This window comes from Condylostylus longicornis, unplaced genomic scaffold, assembly GCF_029603195.1.
Source record: "Condylostylus longicornis isolate FDR11 unplaced genomic scaffold, ASM2960319v2 ptg000049l, whole genome shotgun sequence".
NCBI classification, from domain to species: Eukaryota; Metazoa; Arthropoda; class Insecta; order Diptera; family Dolichopodidae; genus Condylostylus; species Condylostylus longicornis.
In genome coordinates this window covers 892,245-914,949 of record NW_026578018.1, presented here as the reverse complement: position 1 = coordinate 914,949, position 22,705 = coordinate 892,245, and the positions used below count along the sequence as shown (strand labels likewise).

Here is a 22,705-nt window from a genome sequence, read left to right as displayed (position 1 = left end):
TAAACCAATATTCAAAAACTTAAGTTAATGCTATTATAAATTACTGATACAACGTGTAGTTGTTTATATTTTTTTTTTGATTGATTCTTATAAGAATGGCATGTGGAAATTTCTTCGTACAGCTGCAGAACATATATGAATAAAATAATCAAAAGAACGAAGTCAAGGTAGAAAAATTTATTAAAATAATTTTCTCCTTGAAGTGGACTTGAACTAGTGACTTTACCGCTTTCTAGGCGAATTCTCTACCAATTGTTCTTCACATTATTTTATAATGTAATCTACATTATTAGTAAATAATGCTTAGTATTATATTAGTTAAACCTAAACTTATTAATTAATAATTGAGATATTAATTCATAATTAATATTCCAAATTAAGACGGACAGAATTAAATACAATTAATTCAAATCAAGAATTTTTCACCTTTTTAACTAATCGGACTCATATGTAAATAAACCAGCTGACTGCATTAAGAGAACCTGAACAAAATTAATAAATACCAATTTTTTTTTGCATAATTTATGCGTCGATTTCCACGAAACTTTAAATGTCTCTCTGAACTTTAGGCGTAAAATTAAAATAAAATTAAATAATAAAATTTTAATTGTTTTATATCAAACATATTAAAAATATTTTGTATAATTCTCTAATAAAAGAAACCGAAAAACTTGTAAAATAAATTAAAATTTTAATTTTAAAATTAACACATCAATGTATGTATATTTTGTTAAAATTACAAGCTCTTTTTAAAAAAAAATATTATAAATATTTCCAAATATCAAACAATATTTCAAATCTAAATCAATTCAATCTACATTTAATACAAGTGTTATAAGAATTATGTGTAATTTTCTTGAAATAAAGAGCCCATTACTCTTGACCCAATTATATTTTAATTTTGTATTCAGCTACGCGTACAAATTATAGAGCAATGGTGATTATATTTTATGATTAACTTTTATATTTTATATGACCATAAATTCATAAAGACCTAACAATTATTCAATATTATTCTCCAATTAATAATCTCCTTATTTATAAGTACATATACAAATATGAAATTTGTATAGAAACAACAAACTATTTAACAATGAGAAACTTGAAGTCAAAAAGACAATAAATCAAAAATTTTAAATTGGCTCGACCTATAACGATACTAAGACACCAAATATAAATTTGCTTTTGTTGCTATTTTGTTTCTCTTTTGGAAGCCATTTAAGTGATTATCGATTACAATGAAAAACAACATTTTTCCTCTATAGTTAACAACAATTTTTTTTTTTTTTTAAATTCATCATTGAGTCATTCATTCATTTAATAGAAAATTAGAAAAAAAAATAAATAACAAATTGATTGCTAACCAGTATGTGAACAAATCTAAAATTAATTTTAGAGTTATAAAATTTGACCATCATTGAACAATACAGACAAAAAATACAATAAATAAAAAAAAACAAAAACAAGTTAAACTAATTATAAAAAATAAAAGAAAAAAAAATTAATAAAAACTTTAATTATGCCACAAAGATCACCATTTGGTATACAAGAATTATTGGGATTAAGTGATACTTCACGTAATGTTGGATTAACAAATACAAATTCAATTATTGGATCATCATCATCATCACATCATCACCATCATCAACAACAACAACAGCAACAACAGCATCATTTGATACCAACATCACAAACAATATCACCTCAAATAACAACAACATCAACAGTACCAGCATCATCTTCATCATCATCTTCATCAACAACAACAATATCACAAATAATAAATGAAGGATCATCATCTCAATCAATTCAACAACAGCATCAACAACAGCAACAACAACAGCAGCAACAAAATCAATTACAACAACAACAATCGTCATCATCATCTCCATCCATATCATCGATATCGACAACAACAATATCAAATCCAACGATAATACCATCAATTGGTACAGCTGCTGTAACACCACAAACAGCTAATAATGCACAAGCAGCTGCAGCTGCAGCAGCAGCTTTATATTCAAATGTTAATCAAAATACATTTACAGCTGATCAACATCATCAAATGACAATGGCTGCATCACGTTTAGCATATTTTAATGCACATGCTGCTGTTGCTGCTGCATTTATGCCACATAATATGAGTAGTGCTGCTGCGGCAGCTGCTGCAGCAGCAGCGGCTGCTGCTAGTGGACATCATCCATTATTACATAGTCAAGCTGGAACTGGTAAGTTTTTTTTTTGCATTTATTTCTTTGTTTTAACATAAAAACAAAAATAAAATATTAATTTGATTTGCTACTTACTCTTAATGTCCAACATAATATTTTGACGATTTAGGTTAAATTTTATTTTTTTGTTTATTATGGACTTTCATAAATAATGTCGATAAGTGATTATGTTGTTCAAGTCAAGTTGATCATAATTTTATCTAGGGATCTTAATTTTTTTGGGTAATATTTAATATTTTATGAATTTAAGTAGTAAATAAAGTCAAATGGATTATGTATTTTATAATAGCGACAGTAACGAGAGATTTTTAATTATACAATTATTAAAAGAAGGTCATTAAAACTTTTCAAAATTTGTTAATAAGTATGTGTTAGATCGAATATTTACTTGGAATTTATCTTAAATAAAATCTAGAAATGCTTAAATTCTATAATAAGTTAAAAGTTCTATTAATTCTATTCATCCATGCGATAATTGCCTTAATCCAATTTTTTTATAAATTTGCTAATTTCATGACAAATTCGAATTCTCTTCGCTTTAATTTACATTATGTGAATATGTATATATATATACTGTACCACAATTAATTTCGGGCTTCCAAAAATTTATTACTAAAAGTTTACGAGCTTCAGTAATTTTTTTTTTACGTCATTTTTTCGCACAATCTATATTCTATATTCTAATTTTTGCTGGTATCCATCAACATTAAAATGTATTCTACAGGATATAAGAACGAAAAAACATAATTTGTAGGTACAATTATAAATAATCGAACATGCTTTCAATAATATATGGGTATTTAAATATTTGTCATAATTTGACAAAGAATATTAAATAATAATTTTATTTAGAAACAAAGAGAGAATATGAAAAAATGTCCAATTAAAAATTTTACTTTTTTCTTTTTATTATTATTAGGATTCAGTTTGATCTTAATAAAAATGAGAAAAGAAAAAAAATTGTTTTTTTTTTCTATACAGAAATGTTTAATGTCCTTTATCACATCCACATCACACTTACTCACTTTCGTATTGTGTTGTAAAAAGTATGTGTCGTATATAATTTATGTGTACGAACATAATATTGTAGATATAGAAATATAATTCCCAATGAGTGGGCCAATTTGAGTTAATTAATTGAGTGAGAACTCTTATAAATTTGAATGCAATAAATTAAATTGTAGCCATAACCTTTATCATTGCAAATACTAGATTTTCATTTAAAAGAGATTAATCTGATAGTTTGTATATAGTAACAGTATTATTGGAGAAACTACGTGATATGGAATCCATTATGTTCAAGAGACGGGTATTCTGAAGATTTGTTTCCAATTGCTTCCAGCAAACAGAACTGGAAAATTCAACTTTTAATGAGATTTTTAATATGTTAGATCTAACAAGCCATAGAACATATTCCGTCACAATTGATACTAACCGTCCTGCTACTTATCAGATGGCCCACCCCTTCAATCTAATATATTTACACCAACTGTCTGTACATACATGTATAATTCAAAATATTTGAGATAATTTTATTATTATTTTTTTATTTTATTTTATAAATATATAAAAAAAAATATCAAATTACATAAAAAGGAATTTTTATTCATACGTTTTTTTTTCTTCTATTCTTTTCATCTATATTTTTTTATTTATTTATTTCTTACTCTGTACGAAACTGAAAGTTGAAATTATAAAAAAGTTTTAGCAGATTATGCAAAACTGTTATGTTAAAAACTAAATTACGTTTAATCTACAACAATATTATAAATTTTTGCTTATTGCTTCTGGTCGTATCTAGAATACTAAAGTAAAATTTTATCGTATAGGTACTCAAATTGGTAAATTAAAAGTCAATTAGATCAACTTTAGCAGAAAAAACTTTTAGTTGCTCTAACTATTCTTATTAGAAGTATTAAATAGTACAGCTGTTCTGTTGAGCTCATTTAAAAGTTATTATTTTCACTTGTAAAGGAAATTTATAAAATTCTTGGTCAAAGAAACACCGAAGAATATTTCAGCACGCGAATGTTAAATATTTTGATAATTTTCGTATTTAAGATGGGTTCTCATGTAACAGTGCAAATTAGTCGAACATAAGAGTATTTTCTATAAAATTTGTGACAAATATTATTGTTGTTCGTCCATCAATTTTCATATATTTTGACAATTTGCTGTTTTGATTATGCAGACCTATCATGAATTTCGTTCGTAGCTATGAAATTCCGAAAATTACAAATATCATATTGTCATTTACGAATTACTAAAATTCTGCTCCGAATATTCGTAATGTAACAATCATATAAATTACGTTCATAGTAAATATTACCCTTAAAAGTTTACGAAAGAAATAATCATATGTAGCAAGGAATTTTAAGAGAATGGTCGTATTAAATTTTCAAATTTTGAATTAAAAACTGCAAAACATATTGATACAAACGAATATTTTAAAAAATATGCTTTTGTATGAAAGTTGTTTACTGAAATAGCAATCAAAAAATATAAATAAACATTTGATAGTTGACATAAAATACTGATTTTGGCACTCCAAACAATGGTACTTCTATATGTTATTGGTAATTTCCTGCAAAAGTCTACGTCGAAATGCATGAAAAGGCTGCATATTTTTAAGAAGTTTAATGTTAACAATTTAAAAAAAAAAAAATTTACAGAAAAATTCTTTTAAATTAGAAAATTAATGTTTGCTGCAAATCAAAATTTAAATTGAAAGTCTATGATCTAAGTTGAAGAAAAAATTCTATTATAATTTGTTGAACAGTCATTATCAATTATTTTTTTTAAAGTTCATTGTAATAGTAAGGTAAGCGTAAATTAAACCATGCCGCATATACTTAGTAAAATTTTTTTTCACAGACAATTTGAAGTTAAATACACTGCAAAACCTTACAGAATTCGACAATAACATAATAACGAATTTTTTTTTTCTAAGCTGTTACACTTTTCTCATATACAATCAATAGAATATAAAAAGTTTAAAGGAGAACGCAAAATATTTTCAGAATAGAAGTTTTATTATTCATTATTATTTTTATAGTCTGCATATATATAGGTAAATGTCATCATTTTCATTGTATAATCAGTTATTATAAGCATAAATACTATAATAAAATAACAACGTTCATATAAAAAAAATATTTTATATAAAAAGACAAAATTGTTAAAAGTTGACTTATAACTTAAATGATAAATGAAAGTTAAAATGATATAAGTAGAAAAAAACAGGAGGAATCCAAAAACGAATCCCATATTTCTTTGTGTGATGGGGTATATACAGGTGTACTCGTATATTATATAGTAATAATGAAGTTAAAATGAATTTATTAAATAATAATATGGAAGATTTACAATTTACGCAAGGTGATAAGTACAAATATATAGTATAACTCATAAGTTATTAACATTCCAGAGGGAAGGCATGGTATCTACATCAAAAATTATTATTGTTATATATACGCACAATCTATATATATATAGTTAAAGTATATTTTATGTAAGACGAAAACGGCTTTGTTATTCTACTTTAAGGAATTAGGGTGATGTCTCAAGAGTTTTTCATCAGAGAACTTCGTTTCATTCAATTTCTTTTTATTGAAAAATTAACAAAGTTTTATTTTTATTTTTCCCATTATAAGTGTTTTGATAAGTAATTGGTGATTCTTGGATTCAATTTTTTTTTCAATAAAAGAAACAGTAGATACAAAAGAAGAAGAAGAAGAAGAATTTTTTTAAATTGAAAAATTGGGTCCGGAAGTGAAAATTTATAAGTGCGTAGGTAGAATGTTATTCTATATACACAATTGAATTTGTTTTTCTCAATTATTCCTGTTATTCTTTAACGAAATTTTTTATTAATCGGAGTTGGAAATTGAGAAAAAAAAACCATGATATAATTCCTTCAAATTCAGTTAAATGTTATTTTCACATTTACTCTGTAACGTTTATTAGTGTGATTAAGTAGTTATGATTTTTATAAAGATTAAATTTAATTTGTATAAGTTTATTTTGTTATTTTTCTTTTGAATCAAATTAATACTCTTCGAGTGGATTGGAGAAGATGAGAAGAGGTTTTTTTTATTTTTTTATTAAGAATAACATTAATTACCTTTCATATACACAATCAATATTGATATTAATGATAATAGTTTAGAAGCAGTTTTATGTTGATGAAAGAAAATGAATAAATTAATGAAACTTTTTGAAGATTTAAAGAGTAACGACATTAAAGAATATACGGAATTCGTTTGGAAGTATTCAAATTAAATTTACAATAAATATTATAAGTATTTTGTTATATAATTATTAATTAGATTTGAGTATAGCCAAAAATTTTACAAGTAATTAATTTAAATATTAATTGAAAATTCATTAGAAAAACAGTGTATTATGCTACCAAAAGAACAACACTGTGAAACTATTATACTAATGTAAGGCAATATAATCGTCCTACAGTTTTGGATATGTGAAATATTATTACATATATACAATATTTTTAATATAAATTTCTCAAATTCCAATTTTAATTAATAATTAATTTTAAAAATTTTAGTAAAAATTACCTGGTTTCCAGAAACATTTTCGATGTAACGCCAGAACATTAATGTACAAATCTGTATTTAAATAAAAGAATTAGAAAAGAAATAAGAAACGAATTTAATATATTTGCTAATCGTATGTAACAGGAAAAAAATTATTATTTTGACAAAATACATAATTAACTATACTGTAGTACGATATTGCGTCTTACAGTCCTATAGAATATTTCGTTCTATATTTTTGTTGCTACAGAATTTTTCAACAAATTTTATCGATAGTTTCTTATATTGAAACTTGTCACAATATCAAAAATCATAAGTACTCTGGTATTATTCGAATCCAGAGTTTCTATTAATAAAAATATTCTCGGGGTACATGGAATTCTCTATTTCTGGAACTGTTAAATACGTTCTATATGTAAACCAGAAAATCTTTGAAAGTTATAATATATTATTTAGTACAATTTTATTCACATAAATTAAACATGAATTTCGAAATGGTATATTAAAGTTTCTTATAGCACAAACAATTATCGCTGAAAATAGTTTAAAAAATTTATGTAACTGCGCTGCGAATAGTCTTTTATAAATAATTGTCTTTTAGAACTTATTGCTCGTATATGGTAAATATTGTAAATATTTATTAAAATTATTTATTTTTTTCCAAAAAATATTCTTCAAAGATCAAATTTTAAGAAAAAATTAATTTTTTCGTTTTAAACAAACGAATTCGTTTTTGGGACCTTAAATACCACAGAAATTCTCTTTATCATTAAGGACAAACAATGGAAATCAAATAAAATTTTAAGGACAAAAATAAAAATTGAAGTAAATGACCCAAAAAAATAAATTTTTTTTTTCCTTTTGTTAGGAATTTCAAATTTTCAATTTTTGCACACATATTAAATTACAATGTAAAGTATTAATTAGCCCTTCTTTTTGAGTTCCTTTCGAGAAGAAAAAGCAAAACAACAAAATCTTTTCATGTCAGAAGGATGACACATTTTTTTTTTCTTTTTCATTATTTTCATTTCAATGTTTTAGCAATTTAATTAATAGCCACTTAAATTGAAAACAATAAAAGGAAGTTTTAATATTTTTTTTTTTTGCACTCTATTGTATGCCCTTTATAATCTCACCAGAAATACCAAGAAAAACAAAAAGCAAAAATAAAAAAATCTGTTGATTTGTTTTTATTGTCTGCCAGATTCCTGTTAATTTGCTTTCAATTAAGACGCGAAGATGATGAATTCATCATCTTTTTTTGTACAACTCTACCCCTCTCTTCTATATGCGTTTCATATTCTAGTATGTAGCTCGACAATTCAAAATTTTATGTGTTAAATAATTTTTTGATTTTATTCTTTTTTTTGTGCTTTTGTCAAATTCTATGCGAGTACGTCACCATCAGCGCCTTCTCAAATTACGAAAAAAAAAAGAAATGTTTTTACGTTTTTTTTTTTTGTTTTTTTTTATTTTGCTACCAAGAATTACAAGCTAAGTAAGTAAATTATTTGTATAGAAATAACGTACATATGTGTAAGTATATCACATAAATATATAGAAAATTTAAAATGTGCTACCAGCACCATGCAACAAATTTCATTATATATTATCATCACCACTATTATTTTACATATTTTTATTTAAACATACTAATTGTTATTATCATCACTATTATCAATTAAATTTTAACACAAGAATCACATATACTTATCTATAGACGTCGCCAATTAATAGGAAAACAATAACATTTTAATATTTCTATATAAATGTATAACGGATGATAACAGGAGGGAGGTCTATAACTTTATACACTTAGATTTAAAATAATTTGAAAACTTTAGTTAAGTGAAATTACAGTAGAATGTCTTTTAGAAGTTTAACTCACAAAAATATTGTATGTTTGGAATTTCATGGAAAAAATGAAATAAAATAAACCCGTGTCATACTTGTATAACAAAAATAAGTTGCATTTCAATATAATTATGTGTGTTATGTAAGACATTCAAAGATATTTCCGATTTCGTGTGAATAATAATATTACAGCAAAACTCTTTTAGGTACAATTAATTTTAATACAAGATTTCTAGTGTCCTGCTGGAAATCATCATTATATTTTCTCAAAACTTTTCTATATTTTCCAAGTATAGGGCTACAATTTTCAACTATATTTAACCATACATACTTGTTAATTTTGACTTAACAATTTAATCACCATAACGCTACTTTCACCCACAAATTATAGTCCTACAAATTAGATTTTTATCTTTATAGCATCGGTACGTTTTTAATTCTAATTACGAATAAGTAAACTCCCTCAGAGTCTATATATGACTTAAACAAACAGTTGATCTCAAAATGTGTCCATGTTTCAGCTCGCAACAACGATAATGAAAAAATTGGAATTAAATTTGGTTGGTATGGTTTTGAGATTGTCTTGTTCAATTGTATTGAGCCTGATTATTTTTATTTCATCAAATTTTAATTTATTTATTGTAGCCTCAATCAGTTAACATCAATAATTATAAATTTATTATAATTATGCCAAATAAGTCGCTTCCCATTACACAATAACTCTGAAATTCATTACTCTTCCCAATTATAATCCGACAAAAGTTCAATCGCATCTCATTTTATTTGATAAATTCTAAAATGACAGAAAAATTTTTTTTACGTTGACAGCGACTTACACTTAAAATGACATGTAATAATAATTCGAACAATGGGAAATTAAAGTGCAAAAAATAAAAAAATAAAAAGTACACCACAATCATATTAAAATAATAAAACAAGCAAAAAGACAACAACAACTAAAGAAGACAATTAGAGTTAAAAAATTAGCGCGCTTGTCTGTCAGAAATTGAAATTAAAATGAACTCTTTTTTTTTTTTTTTTTTTTTTTTGGTTAAGAAGTTCCTACACGCAGTGCTAATGAATTCTAAAAAATTGTACGTTACAAGGCTGCCATATATGAATAGCTGGTGCTGTAACGGCTTAAACAATTCTTTTTTTTTTTTCAATTTAGACTTATTTTAGAGGGGGAGATTTACTTTTTTTTCTCGTTTGGGTTTTTGCTTTTAATAACTTAAGCCAATTTTGTTATTAGACAGCTATGCAAATTTTTTTTTTTTATTTTTGAAATATGAAAATTGAAAAATTAGTTAAAAATGACAATGAAAACAGCAACAAAAAACTGAAATACCAACAACGAATATAAGAAAAACAATAAAAATTGAATTGAAGATCTCATTAAGAATTGCAAGAAAATTTAAAGTTGGGAAAAAAACTGTATAGGGAGTTATTTGACCGCGTTTTATTTCTGCTAATCTCAAATACACATACTCGCATAAATACAATATAAACAAGTATTTTTTTGGTATGAGCAGCATGATATAAAAATCTGGTTTTAATATAGAATTCTTTTAATATGGCTGGTATTCTAGAAAAACAAATTAATTTGCAAATGTTGAGGTAATAATGAACAGAGGCGCATTAAATACAATGATAGATGGCAAATTTTCAATGAAAATATAAAAGTTTTAACTGTGAAAACTAATTCTTACTGGTTTACTTCAAAATATAATTTTTAAGTACAGTAAAATCAAGTAATATTAAATAGCCAAATCACTTCTGTAACACTTACTCCTGTAGGACTTGCTTCTCAATGATTAACAATTGTACACATTTCACAATACTATAGAGAAAAGAAGATTACATTTGTTAGGTTCTGTATCGTTAATCAAGGAAAATCTCCAATTTTCTACGAAAAGATTTTAGAAAGTAACCAAGTAGGTCAATATATTTTCAAAAACTATACTATTTGTTAATGGAGACAGCCGTATATTAAATAGAATAAAACATGATAGAAATCGCTTATTTAATTTTGACTTACTACATAATACAAGAAAACAGTATAGTTTCTCTTCAAACCAGAAAGAGTATCATATCACATTTTTCAAATGAAAGGATATTATCATATTTTCCAAAAAGAAAAGGGTCGTCTGTTAAGGATCGTATTCTAGTACTTTATTCTAAATTGTCACATTTTAAGTTGGCTATGTTCTTATAATTATAGGTGACTTGATTTCTTATACATAATATTTATAATCGAACTATGGAATTGATTCATACAAATTTATTAAAAAAACTATTCTAATCCACCATCTAAATATATCGAATCTGCACTAAGAGCAATCTTCAATGTTAAAAAATTAATTTGTAGTCAAATAGTAATAGTCAAATTCGGCTTATATGAACTTACAATTTGAATTTCTTCTTGAATCTAACCCTCATTTCTATATAAATATTAAATGTTCTAAAATGTTTGATAGATTTTTGCTTATTCCAATTTTCTTTATTTGAAATATAGCTAGGTATTGTAATTAAAAATATGGTCATAATTATTGTTAGTAAGAGTGTTGCCATATTTCGATTGTAATTTAAAAATTTTTGTTAATTTCTTAAAATTGGAATGTCAATTTAAAGAAATCGCCCATGTTTATTTAATTTCTTCGAATACCGTTTAATATTTTTAGAAACATTTTGTCATCTGTGATGATTCTTATATCTCATTTATGTCATGTTACTAAATTTTATCCGAATTTCCTAAATTTTTGTCCGCATATTCCAAATACAATTCTGACTTTTTAATTTAAAATATAAACAACATGAATTGCATTGTTATTACAAAAAAAAAAAAAAACAAAAACAATTAATGCAAAACATATGAAATTTTTATTTATTTTTATAAATAATATTGTGTATATTTTACACAATTATTTTGTATATAACCTTTTTTTTTTTAAACATACATACAAACAGTTAAATTAAAAAATATATATAGAAAAACACAGAATTGCATCATCATCATTCACAGTTCAGTAAACACATTATTATTAATATATTTTTTTCTTGTTCATTATGCCATTGTTACTTCCCATATAATATTATAATAACAACAAAAACTTTTTCAAGATTATAATAAAGTCACATGGCTTAAAAAAGCAAAAAAAGCAAAAAAAACATATTATTAAAATTACCGTCATATTGGTAATTTAAATATAACAATTGGCTTATTCAGAAATTCAGAATTTTTTTTCTTATTTAATTGTTTAATAAAATATATATACAAATTATATATACATATACTCATACATATGTACATATATATTAAATATAACAAGTTATATATTGTATATAACAATAATATTATATAACATTATAATGCAAAAATAAAAGTAATTTTCAAACAGAATTCAGATGAAAATATTAAATTTGAGAAGCCAGAAAATAAACCACACTCTCATCTATCATATACAAAAAAATATAAGAGTACATTTTGAATTGGCAATTATTATTAATACACACATGTATAACCTATGTACACAACGTTCTCTTTATACAATCAAAATATGTAGATTTACTTTTAGCATATCCTTAACAAAATATTTTCTTTCCGTTTATTGTTAGCCTGCTTTTTTCTACTTTAAAAGAAAAAAAAAAAAACAATAATAATTAATAATTATGTACGGATTACTGACTAATTGAACATTTTTTTTTTTCATATTATTTTATATTGTATATAACATCGCGTATATTATGGCCCATCCACCCAAAAAAAAACATATTGAAAACGTTATGAAAACACTCATAAATGAATTTAAAAATTTCAAATATCTACCCATATTTCCACATTATATGAAAAATATTTTCCACAATATTAATTTCGCATAAATAAAAATATAAACGTTAAAATTTACATGGTACATGGGTACATAATATGTCTACATTTTTGTATTTGGCAATCGATTATAATGATTTACTAATTAAATGTAAAATGGGTGTAACAAATAATGTGAAATCGGTAACAAAATCAAAAAAACAAAAAATAAATTAACATGATTTTTCCATTATTTTTGCAATTTTTTTTTTTGTTGTTGTACACTTCTATTTTATTAAGAACCTTATATAATTAAAAAAAAAAAATAATAAATTGAGTAGAAAATTATTTTTAAAAGTGGTAAAAATCGCGGATTTTATTTTTTATTTATTTTCATATATGCAATAGAATAGCAATTTTCACTTCAAAGAAGCGGAAAATTTTTTAAAAAACAATTACATAATGGAAAAAAATTGATTTCAATTGAAAAAAATTCTTTTTTTGATAAATTTATGAGGAAAGTGCTAAGAAATTTTATTAATTGTTTTATTATAAAGTGTAGTAGATGTACACTTTTAACAGTTCAAACCAATTAAGTAATACATAAATTTTTCCCGAAAATGGAAGAAAAATTCCGTTATTGAGTAATTTTGCCGAATGGTTCCAAATTCTAAAATTTTGTTGTTTAATATAAAAGGAGAATGTTTAATACAAAGGTACAGAGAGGTCACATAAACAATGCTTGACACCGAATTTGACATCGCAGAACGAACACGAAAATTCTAAAAGTTAAGGCTTTTGGTAAAAATTTTAAATACCCTTTCACTGGGCTTTGTTAATAAAACCGATAATGAAAAAATTTTTTAAAAGAATCGATCTTTAATTCCTTAATTATTTAAGCCCTTCAATTATTAAAATTTGAAAAATTAGAAAAAATTTTCGAAATTTAATTTTTTAAAATTTTAAATTTTTCCCAATTTAATTTCTTGTTTTCTCATATCGGGAGAGTATAACTTTAAATATTTTTCCTTTTATAATTGAATGGTATAAGAGATATTAAATTATTTATTTGAAGCGTGATTAAATATTAAAGTGTTACAATGCACAATACATTTTATAAACTCACCTTTTTTAAGTGATTTTTGTATAGCACATATGTAGATACTTAATAACATTATTTTATTTAAATGTTGAAATTTTTTATTTATTAAAGAATATTAAAATTGTTTTAATACTTTTAACGATTAATTCGTTTGATGTTTTCTAGGACTTTTATTTTTTCTGGCACTTAAATATTTTAAATTATATAGAAATTAAAAAAAAATTACAATAAGTGTAATTGATTAATGTAATAATTTTGTATACATATTTTATGCAAGTTCAATTTTAATGCTATAAGATTAGACATATAGTTGCCATATTAAAATTTCTTTATATTTTCGTTCAAGAAAATTATATTGTAAATTGAGCAATAGGGTACGAAATATATGAAAATACTTTTAACAAAAGCTAAAAAAATTTTGGCGTACAAATCTCATTTATCTATAGTAGTAAGACTAAATTAAAGATTTTAAGGACTAAAGACGTTCCTTTCTTAACTAAGATTCCATATCGGTTTAATATTATAGCAGAAGAATCTAATATAAAATTAAATATTTCCAATATTTCCGAAGAATTTAAGAAATTTTCCATTCTTTCTTCGTTTCAAGAAATGTAAAAAAGAGAACTAAAAAATCTGGGAGAGATGCAGCTAAATAATTATATTTTTTTTCCTTCTTCACTCCTAGGAGGAGTATAGGGCTAGTGGATGATATCATGCACTAGTTTAATAGCGTAGTAGAGTTAACTATAGGTAGGTGACTAGCCTGCCGTAAAAAAATTATAATTAAATAACTTACTTTTCTTCTATTTTCCAATTTTTGCTCTGCAAAATCCAAATTGCCAGTCAATGCTACAATTTTCGCATTTTTCAATTTCTAATCATTTTTATTGATCTCCAGAAAAATTTAAAAGCATCTTTTAAATCAAAAGGACCTTTTAAAGTCTTTAACATTTCGTCATTAAATAATTTATTAAATTATTTGATCGGAAATAAAGCAATTATTGCAAATCAATTATAAAATCCTTGCTTATTTAATTTTACATCTTTAAAAAATTGATTTTTTATTGACTGAATTTTTTTCAATAATAATTTCTTATGAAAATTAAAATATGGCAAGATGTTAATAACATTAATAAATAATAGAATCTACAATGAATCTATAAATTATAAAAGTGTGAGTATTACAATGTCATTAAAACGACAGCATTTAATTGTTTATACTTTTTTCTTTCTAGAGAAAGAATGCCGTAAGTGCAAGAAACTTAAATTATCGAGAATTGCAATTCAATTTTTGTATAACAATAAATTGTTGCCAATATTGAATTTATTACCTTCACTAATACAATTTCAGAACGGAATCATAATTATAATATAAGATATTAATAAAAATTTCGGATTAGAGCTAAAAGAATGAAAAAGGACTTACAATTTCGTCATTATATTTTGAGAAAAATCATTCTCAGGTCTTACATTCTGTTTATGGTTCTTGAAGACAGTTTATAATGGAATTTTTTTCTCTATCAGCATAAAGAATCAGAAAATTCTTTTATAATCAAAAATTTTTCATTTATTCCCCATCGTGATACATATAAAATGTAATAAAGTCCTCAAATGGAAATTCTCCTCTTAATTACCTTTTTATTCCGGCTGGTATCGCTGTGAGTAGATGTCCGAGTCTTAATTCGCTTAATTGAATATCGAAGGAATCGACTTTTCAATCAGAAATGATAATTTTTTTTTTAATAAAATTTTCTAATTTTGAATTAAACAAAATTTGTTTTTAAAAGCAACACAAATTTGCGGTCTAATTTTATGAAATTGCACTTAAATTAGAATGTGGTTTGCATATAATTTTTGCAATAAATGAATTAAAGTTTTCAAATTATAGAGTTAGAACATACTGTTACAGAGGATTTACGAATTATAAATGAAATTGTATACACATAATATATGCATATCTATATATATATGAATAAATGTACATACCTATATTAGTATATGAAATAGGCATAATGTATATTTTCATCTATATTATTCCACTTGAGACATATTCAAGTGTCAAGATATTTATTCAAACCATTTATCATTAGAAATCTTAATAGAATAGAATGAATATTAACATTACTTATTCCCAACTTCTAACTTTGAAGATATTATTCAAATACCAAACAACGAAAAACAGATATGAACGAAAATTCACTTTAGAAATTCAAATCATAAAAAAAATCAGTTTTAAACTAAGAATTTTTAAGAATTCTAGTTCGATTACTCCACATCCCATTCTCTTTATTTAAATTTGCATATTGAATTTTTTTCATTGAAAATCGAAATTTTTTTTTCAATAATTAGTTATCATCATTAGTTATGATGATGGTTATCATCTCCAATCATTATTATTGTATCCCAATTGACAATTTCATATTTATTATGTGCATATAAATTTGAAGAAGACTTTGCCAATGTCACTCATATACCACTCATATGTTCCTATGAACATTTCCTATGAACTTGTGTTCATTTACATAAAGTATAATATTTTAAATAGGAATTTCAACTTAAAAAAAAATGACAATAACAAAATAGGATTTTTTCAAAGAGGATTAGTAATTTTTACCTGAATTGAAGGTGTGAATGTGACAATAACTTTATACTTAATAATTCAATTTTGTCCTATTTGTACATATTTGAATAAGCCTTATTATAAATTCAAAACGTATTTTGTATTGTATATTTTATTGTATAAAATTTAAGCTCTTTATTATACTATATACTACAGGATGTTTTCTATGAAATTTGTATCGAAAATTAATTTAACCATTGTCCGAAAATATTTGTATAGTTTTGATCAATTTCAAACAAAGTTATTATTATTTTCGAACTTTATTCGGAACCTAAGACCCCATCCCAATTAAATCCCGATCTGAAATACCTAATTATCATTACGTGGGAAAGAAGCAGACAGTATGCCGAAATAAGTTGACTAATAAACACCTATTTTAATAACAGTCCTGCTTAGTAAAACTTCATTTGTCATGAAATAGTAGTATATTTTCTAACAATGAAAACCAATTTAATTTTATGAAACGCAAAAGAAAAGTATATTTTTGTCAAATGTTGAAAATATAAGATTTAATGTTTCAGTGCCTTTATAGTAAAACAATATTTTCGGCCGTCTGTATTAAGACACATTAAACGCATAGAGATATTGAATAAAACAATGAATGAATTATACACACGATAGACATACTTGTAATTATTCTTATATTTTACAAAATAGCAATTAAACTATACATATATAAGCGCTATTCAGCTGCCATATTAATAAGTCAACACCATAAAAAATTGTAATCTTTTTGGTAAACTTGCATATATTGTAATATAATCAATATACCTACCACATATATATGCAAATATATATATATGTATATATAGAAAATAAAATTAGCATTTTTTCATCATTCAAGGATTTAACATTAAATAGTGTGTCTTCTTCTTTTCTTTTGTTCTTGTTGAAAATTATGAAAAAATCCTTTTGTTTTCATATTTTTATTTACATAGTCCTTTAGAAATTTTATATTGTCTTTTACCTATGTATATGTTTTATGTATTATATGGTTTTTTAATTGAACATTTTCACCTATTTGAATGAGTGTAATAACAATATAAAAGACTGTTATTAGCATCTATCAACACAATTTAGGTTCTTAAAATTTTATTTGTATTTTATGGTTAATTATTAGCGTTTTTTTATAGCCGTACGAACGTATGTTAAGAAATAACGGACTCAAGTGTATGTTTTTGATCAGCGTCGAATTCTGAGTTGACGAATTTAGCTTTGTCTGTCCGTCCGTCCGTCCGTCCCAACGATAACTCAAAAACTAATTGAGCTAAGTTCACCAAATTTTCACAAAGGATTTATTGTAATAAGTGCCAGAACCCTATTTAAATTGGGCATGGCGGGGGTACCGGTTCGGGTAGCTGTCATATAACTTCAAAATTTATTTGGCTATATCTCAGAAACTGTAAAAGCTATGGTATTGAAATTTCACACAAGCGAATAATTAGTAGGGCCGATGTGCTTCATAAAATTCTTTAAAATTTCTTGGCTCTTTCTGGTAGCTGCCATACAACTTCAATAGTAGATTGGCACACACAGTATTTTGAAGAACACAGAACTGAAATTTTGCATAAATTAATATGGTAATACGGCAACTTAAAGTCATAGTCTATCCCATAGTCAGTTATGGCATATTTATCGCAAATAGTATAACGAATTCGTACGGATATCACAGAGTTGACAAGGTCAACTCTATTTTTTCTGATATTTAGCTTTATGCATTGAGCAAATTCTGTTAAATTGTTAGTTAAAAAATTTTAATAATTTTAAATTTTTGAAAAAATTTTATTGTTTTAAAACTCATGTCAAATATGATGAAACAAATAATCGCGGTATTTTTCCCAATAACGTAACCTAATCATACTTAGATTTAATATTAACACAATTCAAACGTGGTAACTTGTTATTAAAATTATTTATCTCACGATACATAATTTTTCAGTCTTGAAGTCATGTTTTATTTTCACAAATAAATCCTCTTCATCCTTCGCAGTTAAAGGATCATTTTTTAATATTAAAGTAGATTCATACAATTAAGAAACCTCAAACTATCGCTATAACAAAAAAAAATTTACTATTATGCAGTAAATTCTGCATAATTTTTGTGTTCCCAATGGTTAATTTAAATCCCTATTATGTACACACATATATACTACAAGTATTTATACCATATATAAAAAAACATTTTTAATCTTGCACATATTTTCATTTCATATATATTCATGTACTTATACACTAAAATATATTCTTTACCTGTATAATTTGCAAATTAACGGGTATATTTTCATTACCTAATGAGGAAATTCAATTATATCAACACATGTATTCAGATTCACTGCCAGTATATTACTATAGGTATAATAATTTCCGAATAGACATTATTTTGCTCCAAAGGATATTTTATGTATGTAATCATAGATGAAAATTAACTTTTGTTGAAAAGGAAATTAAAAGAAAGGAAATCCGTGTACATTTTTTTTTTTGCTTCAAGTTAATCCTTTCAAAATATTACTAATTAACATGATATGTATATGTATGTGAAAAGGATATTTTTGGAAAAAAATGTAATGCGTTGTTTAAATTGAAATTATAACAATATTTTTTTTTTTGGAAAAAGTGAATTATTTTTAGAAATCATGTTTTTTAGTGAGACTTATTCAGCCGGATTAGAGATAAAAATTGGTTCGAGAACTTGAGAACTTTTTTTTTTATAAATTACTCAATCAAAAAATTTTAAAATTACAAAACAATTTGTAGGCTTATTGTGTATTACGTAATTTGAAAATTTGTCCAATTCCCTTGAACTGGGGAATTCAGCACTTGACATTATGTATGGCGAATCATGGAATTGTACAATATTGAGAATTGTATTTTAAACTGTCGCAATAAAATTCTTCATACTTTTGACAAATTCCTATAATTTTCCTATTTTTTCCAAAGTCGCAAAGAAGTCTGGCGAATTCGCCATACGTAATACGCACATAAATTTTAAGTGTTACTGTTAAATTTGAGGATTTTACTCAGAATGGGTATTTGGTCATGAACAAATTATTTTTCATGTTATAAAGCAAGAACTTATTCTTTAACTGTACGAATATTGCAACATTTACAGTTCCTAATATAAGAAAAGTTCTTTTTTTTTTGAAGTATTCCAAGACTGTATCTCTAACATGCTGTGTGATTGACATAACCTTGTTTTTTAAAATTAACACCTTACCAAAGTATTACCAATCGTTTTCTTATTTAGAATGGATTTTAATGAAATATTTAATCCGAAACATATAGGATGTCCTTGGCAAGATTGCTCAACTTATAAAGCAAGTAGGTTGACTTCTGTAATCCAACAAGTTTTTCTGGTGTACAGCGGATTATTGCCAATTTTTCATAGGATAGATGTTGTTGAATGCGAAAGTTGCTGATAGACCACTTTTTTGGCCTACTACTTGGTGTGTTATGTGGAAAGCCGTTTGACACGCCTTCACTGACTTAGTCAAGGCTGACTATTTATTCAATGCTGCTTCACACATTTCCTAGCAGCTTACAATACGTGAAGTTGTTAAGAAATCAAAGACGCTTAAATATATTTTCGTAATTCTCATAGAAGCATACCACTGTTGCATATTAAAAGTATATTAAATAAAATCCGGATATTTGTAAATGTATAAGACATTTTAACATCCTTGTAATATTTTATTACAAACTTCATTAAAATCTTATTTATATTATATTTGTATTTTCATATTATTTATTACTATTATACATTTAGGTTATTTAGTAATTCACAATAAAATGTTTTAAGAAAATTCAATGCTTTCATCAATTCTCTTATTCTCTTAAGTAATAGAAGATTTCTTTTGATTTTGTTTTTTTTTACTTTTTCGATTATTACTATATAAATTCATATACGATATCCTTGTTTATGCATTAATTTTAAATAATGCATTATTTATCCTATTTTAAGAGAATCATTTAAAATTTTTCTTCATTTATTTTATATTTCGTATATGATTTTAAGAAATTGCATACAATTATTGCACACTTATTTTACTTTAAATGTATATTTTTATGGTGCACCCTCCCACACTTTTAAGAAATGTGAATAAAGGATTAAGGAAGTGTAATATATCACTATTTTACTGTTGCTACTATTATTGCTATTGTTTTGTTGTATAACCACAAATTCATTATTAAAAAAAATCCTTCAATCTTTCAAATATAAACGTTTTTATTATAAATTTCTTCAAGCCTTTTTTTTAATAAATAATATGTAAATAACATAGATGAAATGCGGAAATAAATGAACTGTCGATTTAAAGTCCTTCAAATAAGTAAATATAATATGTATACGAAGTTATATAAGACATAATATAAGAATAATTTAATTTTTCATTCATTTTCTTCCCATTTACTTAACAAATACATATATAAGAAAATGATACCTATATACATAAAATAATATAAATATTTGATTCAAATTCAGGATCTTATATGGTTTGAATATTATAAAATGTTGATTGCAATGCAATATAATTTTATAAATCCTTTCATCTCTCAAGAATTCAAATTGCATACATATTTATATATACACGTACCTATGTATATTATTATGTTATATATAATGTGAATTTTAAAATAAATAATGAAAATGATGAATATATGAGTATTTCAACACCTGAGGCATAGAAAATTTCTGGTAATAAAAGCATTTAACAAGAAAAAATACATTAAATAAATAAAAAAATCAAATCTATTAAAAAAAATCGTTGTAAATATAGGGAAACTAGATCAATTTCAAGCACAACTATTTTATAATAAAATTGCAAAAGATGCCAATTTTTATTTGTACAAGTTTAAGTTGTCCGGAGCACTCCAAACCGTTTGGTTTATTTTCCATATAAAAATGTACGACTGTATTAATTAGTTGTTGGTAACAGTAAGTTGCTCTTGTTAAATGTTCTGGTATAGTTATGAATGTTACATATTATGAAATGTAGTGTAATACACTTCAAGTGTTGTGAACTGTTAACAAGAACGTATTCAACGCAATAATATATTTTCAAACTAATAAAACAGTCCTTTGTGGATTTTATGCTATATTTAAATGGATTCCAACACTTAAGTAGGTGTAGCAGAAGTCTAAAATTAGCAGGAAAACTATAACTACATCACAATCATTTCAAATGTGTCAAGTTATTAATGTGAAATTTTAAGTAGATTCTAGATTGTACAGACGGGGTAACAGTACGCCGAAGCTAGCATATAAAATCTATTGTGCCCCCAAATAGACCTTTGATACGCCCATACAACATCCCTTCGAAACACACAATCGTGATGAATTACAGTATCTTGAGAGGTCCGTAGCTCTGCCGGAGCAAGTTCGTAGGTCCCCAGTATTTAATAAAAAAATTTCCATTGTTGAATAAACTTCGAAATGTCGGAAAATTGTTTCCAAACTTTGAATAAGTACAGAAAATTCGAGTGCGGAATTGAATTATTTGGGTGGGTCATTACAAAATAGTTTCTTTACATGAAATCGTTACCGTTATTCGATTTACTTGACAAATTTCTAAAATTAGCCTTATTAATGCAATTTAATTCATAACACATTCTTCTCTTTTATGCCGTAATTAATGTGCTCAGTTCCTGGAAGATTTACCCTAATTTCTTAAATATTATATACATATATACGAGTACAACAAATATTCAAAAATAAAAAAAGTAAATAATATTTAATGGAAATATTATTATATTACATAAAATGAAAAAAAAATATAAAAATAAAAAAGTGAAAACATTTTCAATTACTATTAAATTTGTATTTAAAATAGAACCGGAAAAATCGGATACTTGAAATAAAATGGTGCAAGAAAATAAAAGAATGAGCTATGCAATATGCACATTCTTTAAATGGAATAAGTTCGGAAAAAATTCAATTATTGCAATGATTTTATATTTTGAAAAGAAAAAAATTGTTGTTCCTTACTTCAATGCTTTCTCAATATAAAATAACAACTTTCTCCCCGAAAATCTAAACATTATTCATTTAATAGGTATATAACACTTAAGAGTTATAGGTAGGAACAGAAAAAAATAAAAAATTTTCATATATTTTATAATATGGAATAAAAGTAAGAATTCTCACTTGAAAGTAAGTTAAATGGTATTTCCGGTGTAAATTTTTTCAATAAAATTTTATAAAATGTTACTGCAAAATGCAAGATTTAGAAAACAATGTTAGTAACTTATTTGATTTTCTCGTTCTGTTGAATAATATTTTATATTTATATTGTAGTTGTGTTATTTAAGTGGTATGATATTGAACAATTGATATTGATAGTGTTGTTTGAATCCTGCGAATTATTGTTCCTTAATACAAAATATATAAGTAAGTTAAAAATTGTGGGTATGCAAATGCAAACTGTAGCCATATAAATTATGAAATTTTATTTAGAATGAAATAAAATCTTTGATATTAAGTGCTCGCAACTTTTCGAAAATCATATAAAACGGACTGGTCATTTTTGGATTTTTTTTTTTGTA

General features: G+C 24.7%; 1 protein-coding gene across 3 annotated transcripts in view; it reads left to right on the top strand.

Moving 5' to 3' along the window:
- The first annotated feature begins 1,402 nt into the window (after positions 1-1,402).
- LOC129611395 (putative uncharacterized protein DDB_G0277255) overlaps positions 1,403-22,705 on the top strand; it is a 147,798-nt gene continuing 126,495 nt past the window's right edge. For all 3 annotated transcript variants that reach the window (XM_055524530.1, XM_055524531.1, XM_055524529.1), the window contains exon 1: positions 1,403-2,228. In XM_055524530.1, coding sequence (XP_055380505.1) covers positions 1,520-2,228 — 709 coding nt within the window. In that variant the 5' untranslated portion in view covers positions 1,403-1,519. The remainder of the gene's footprint in view (positions 2,229-22,705) is intronic.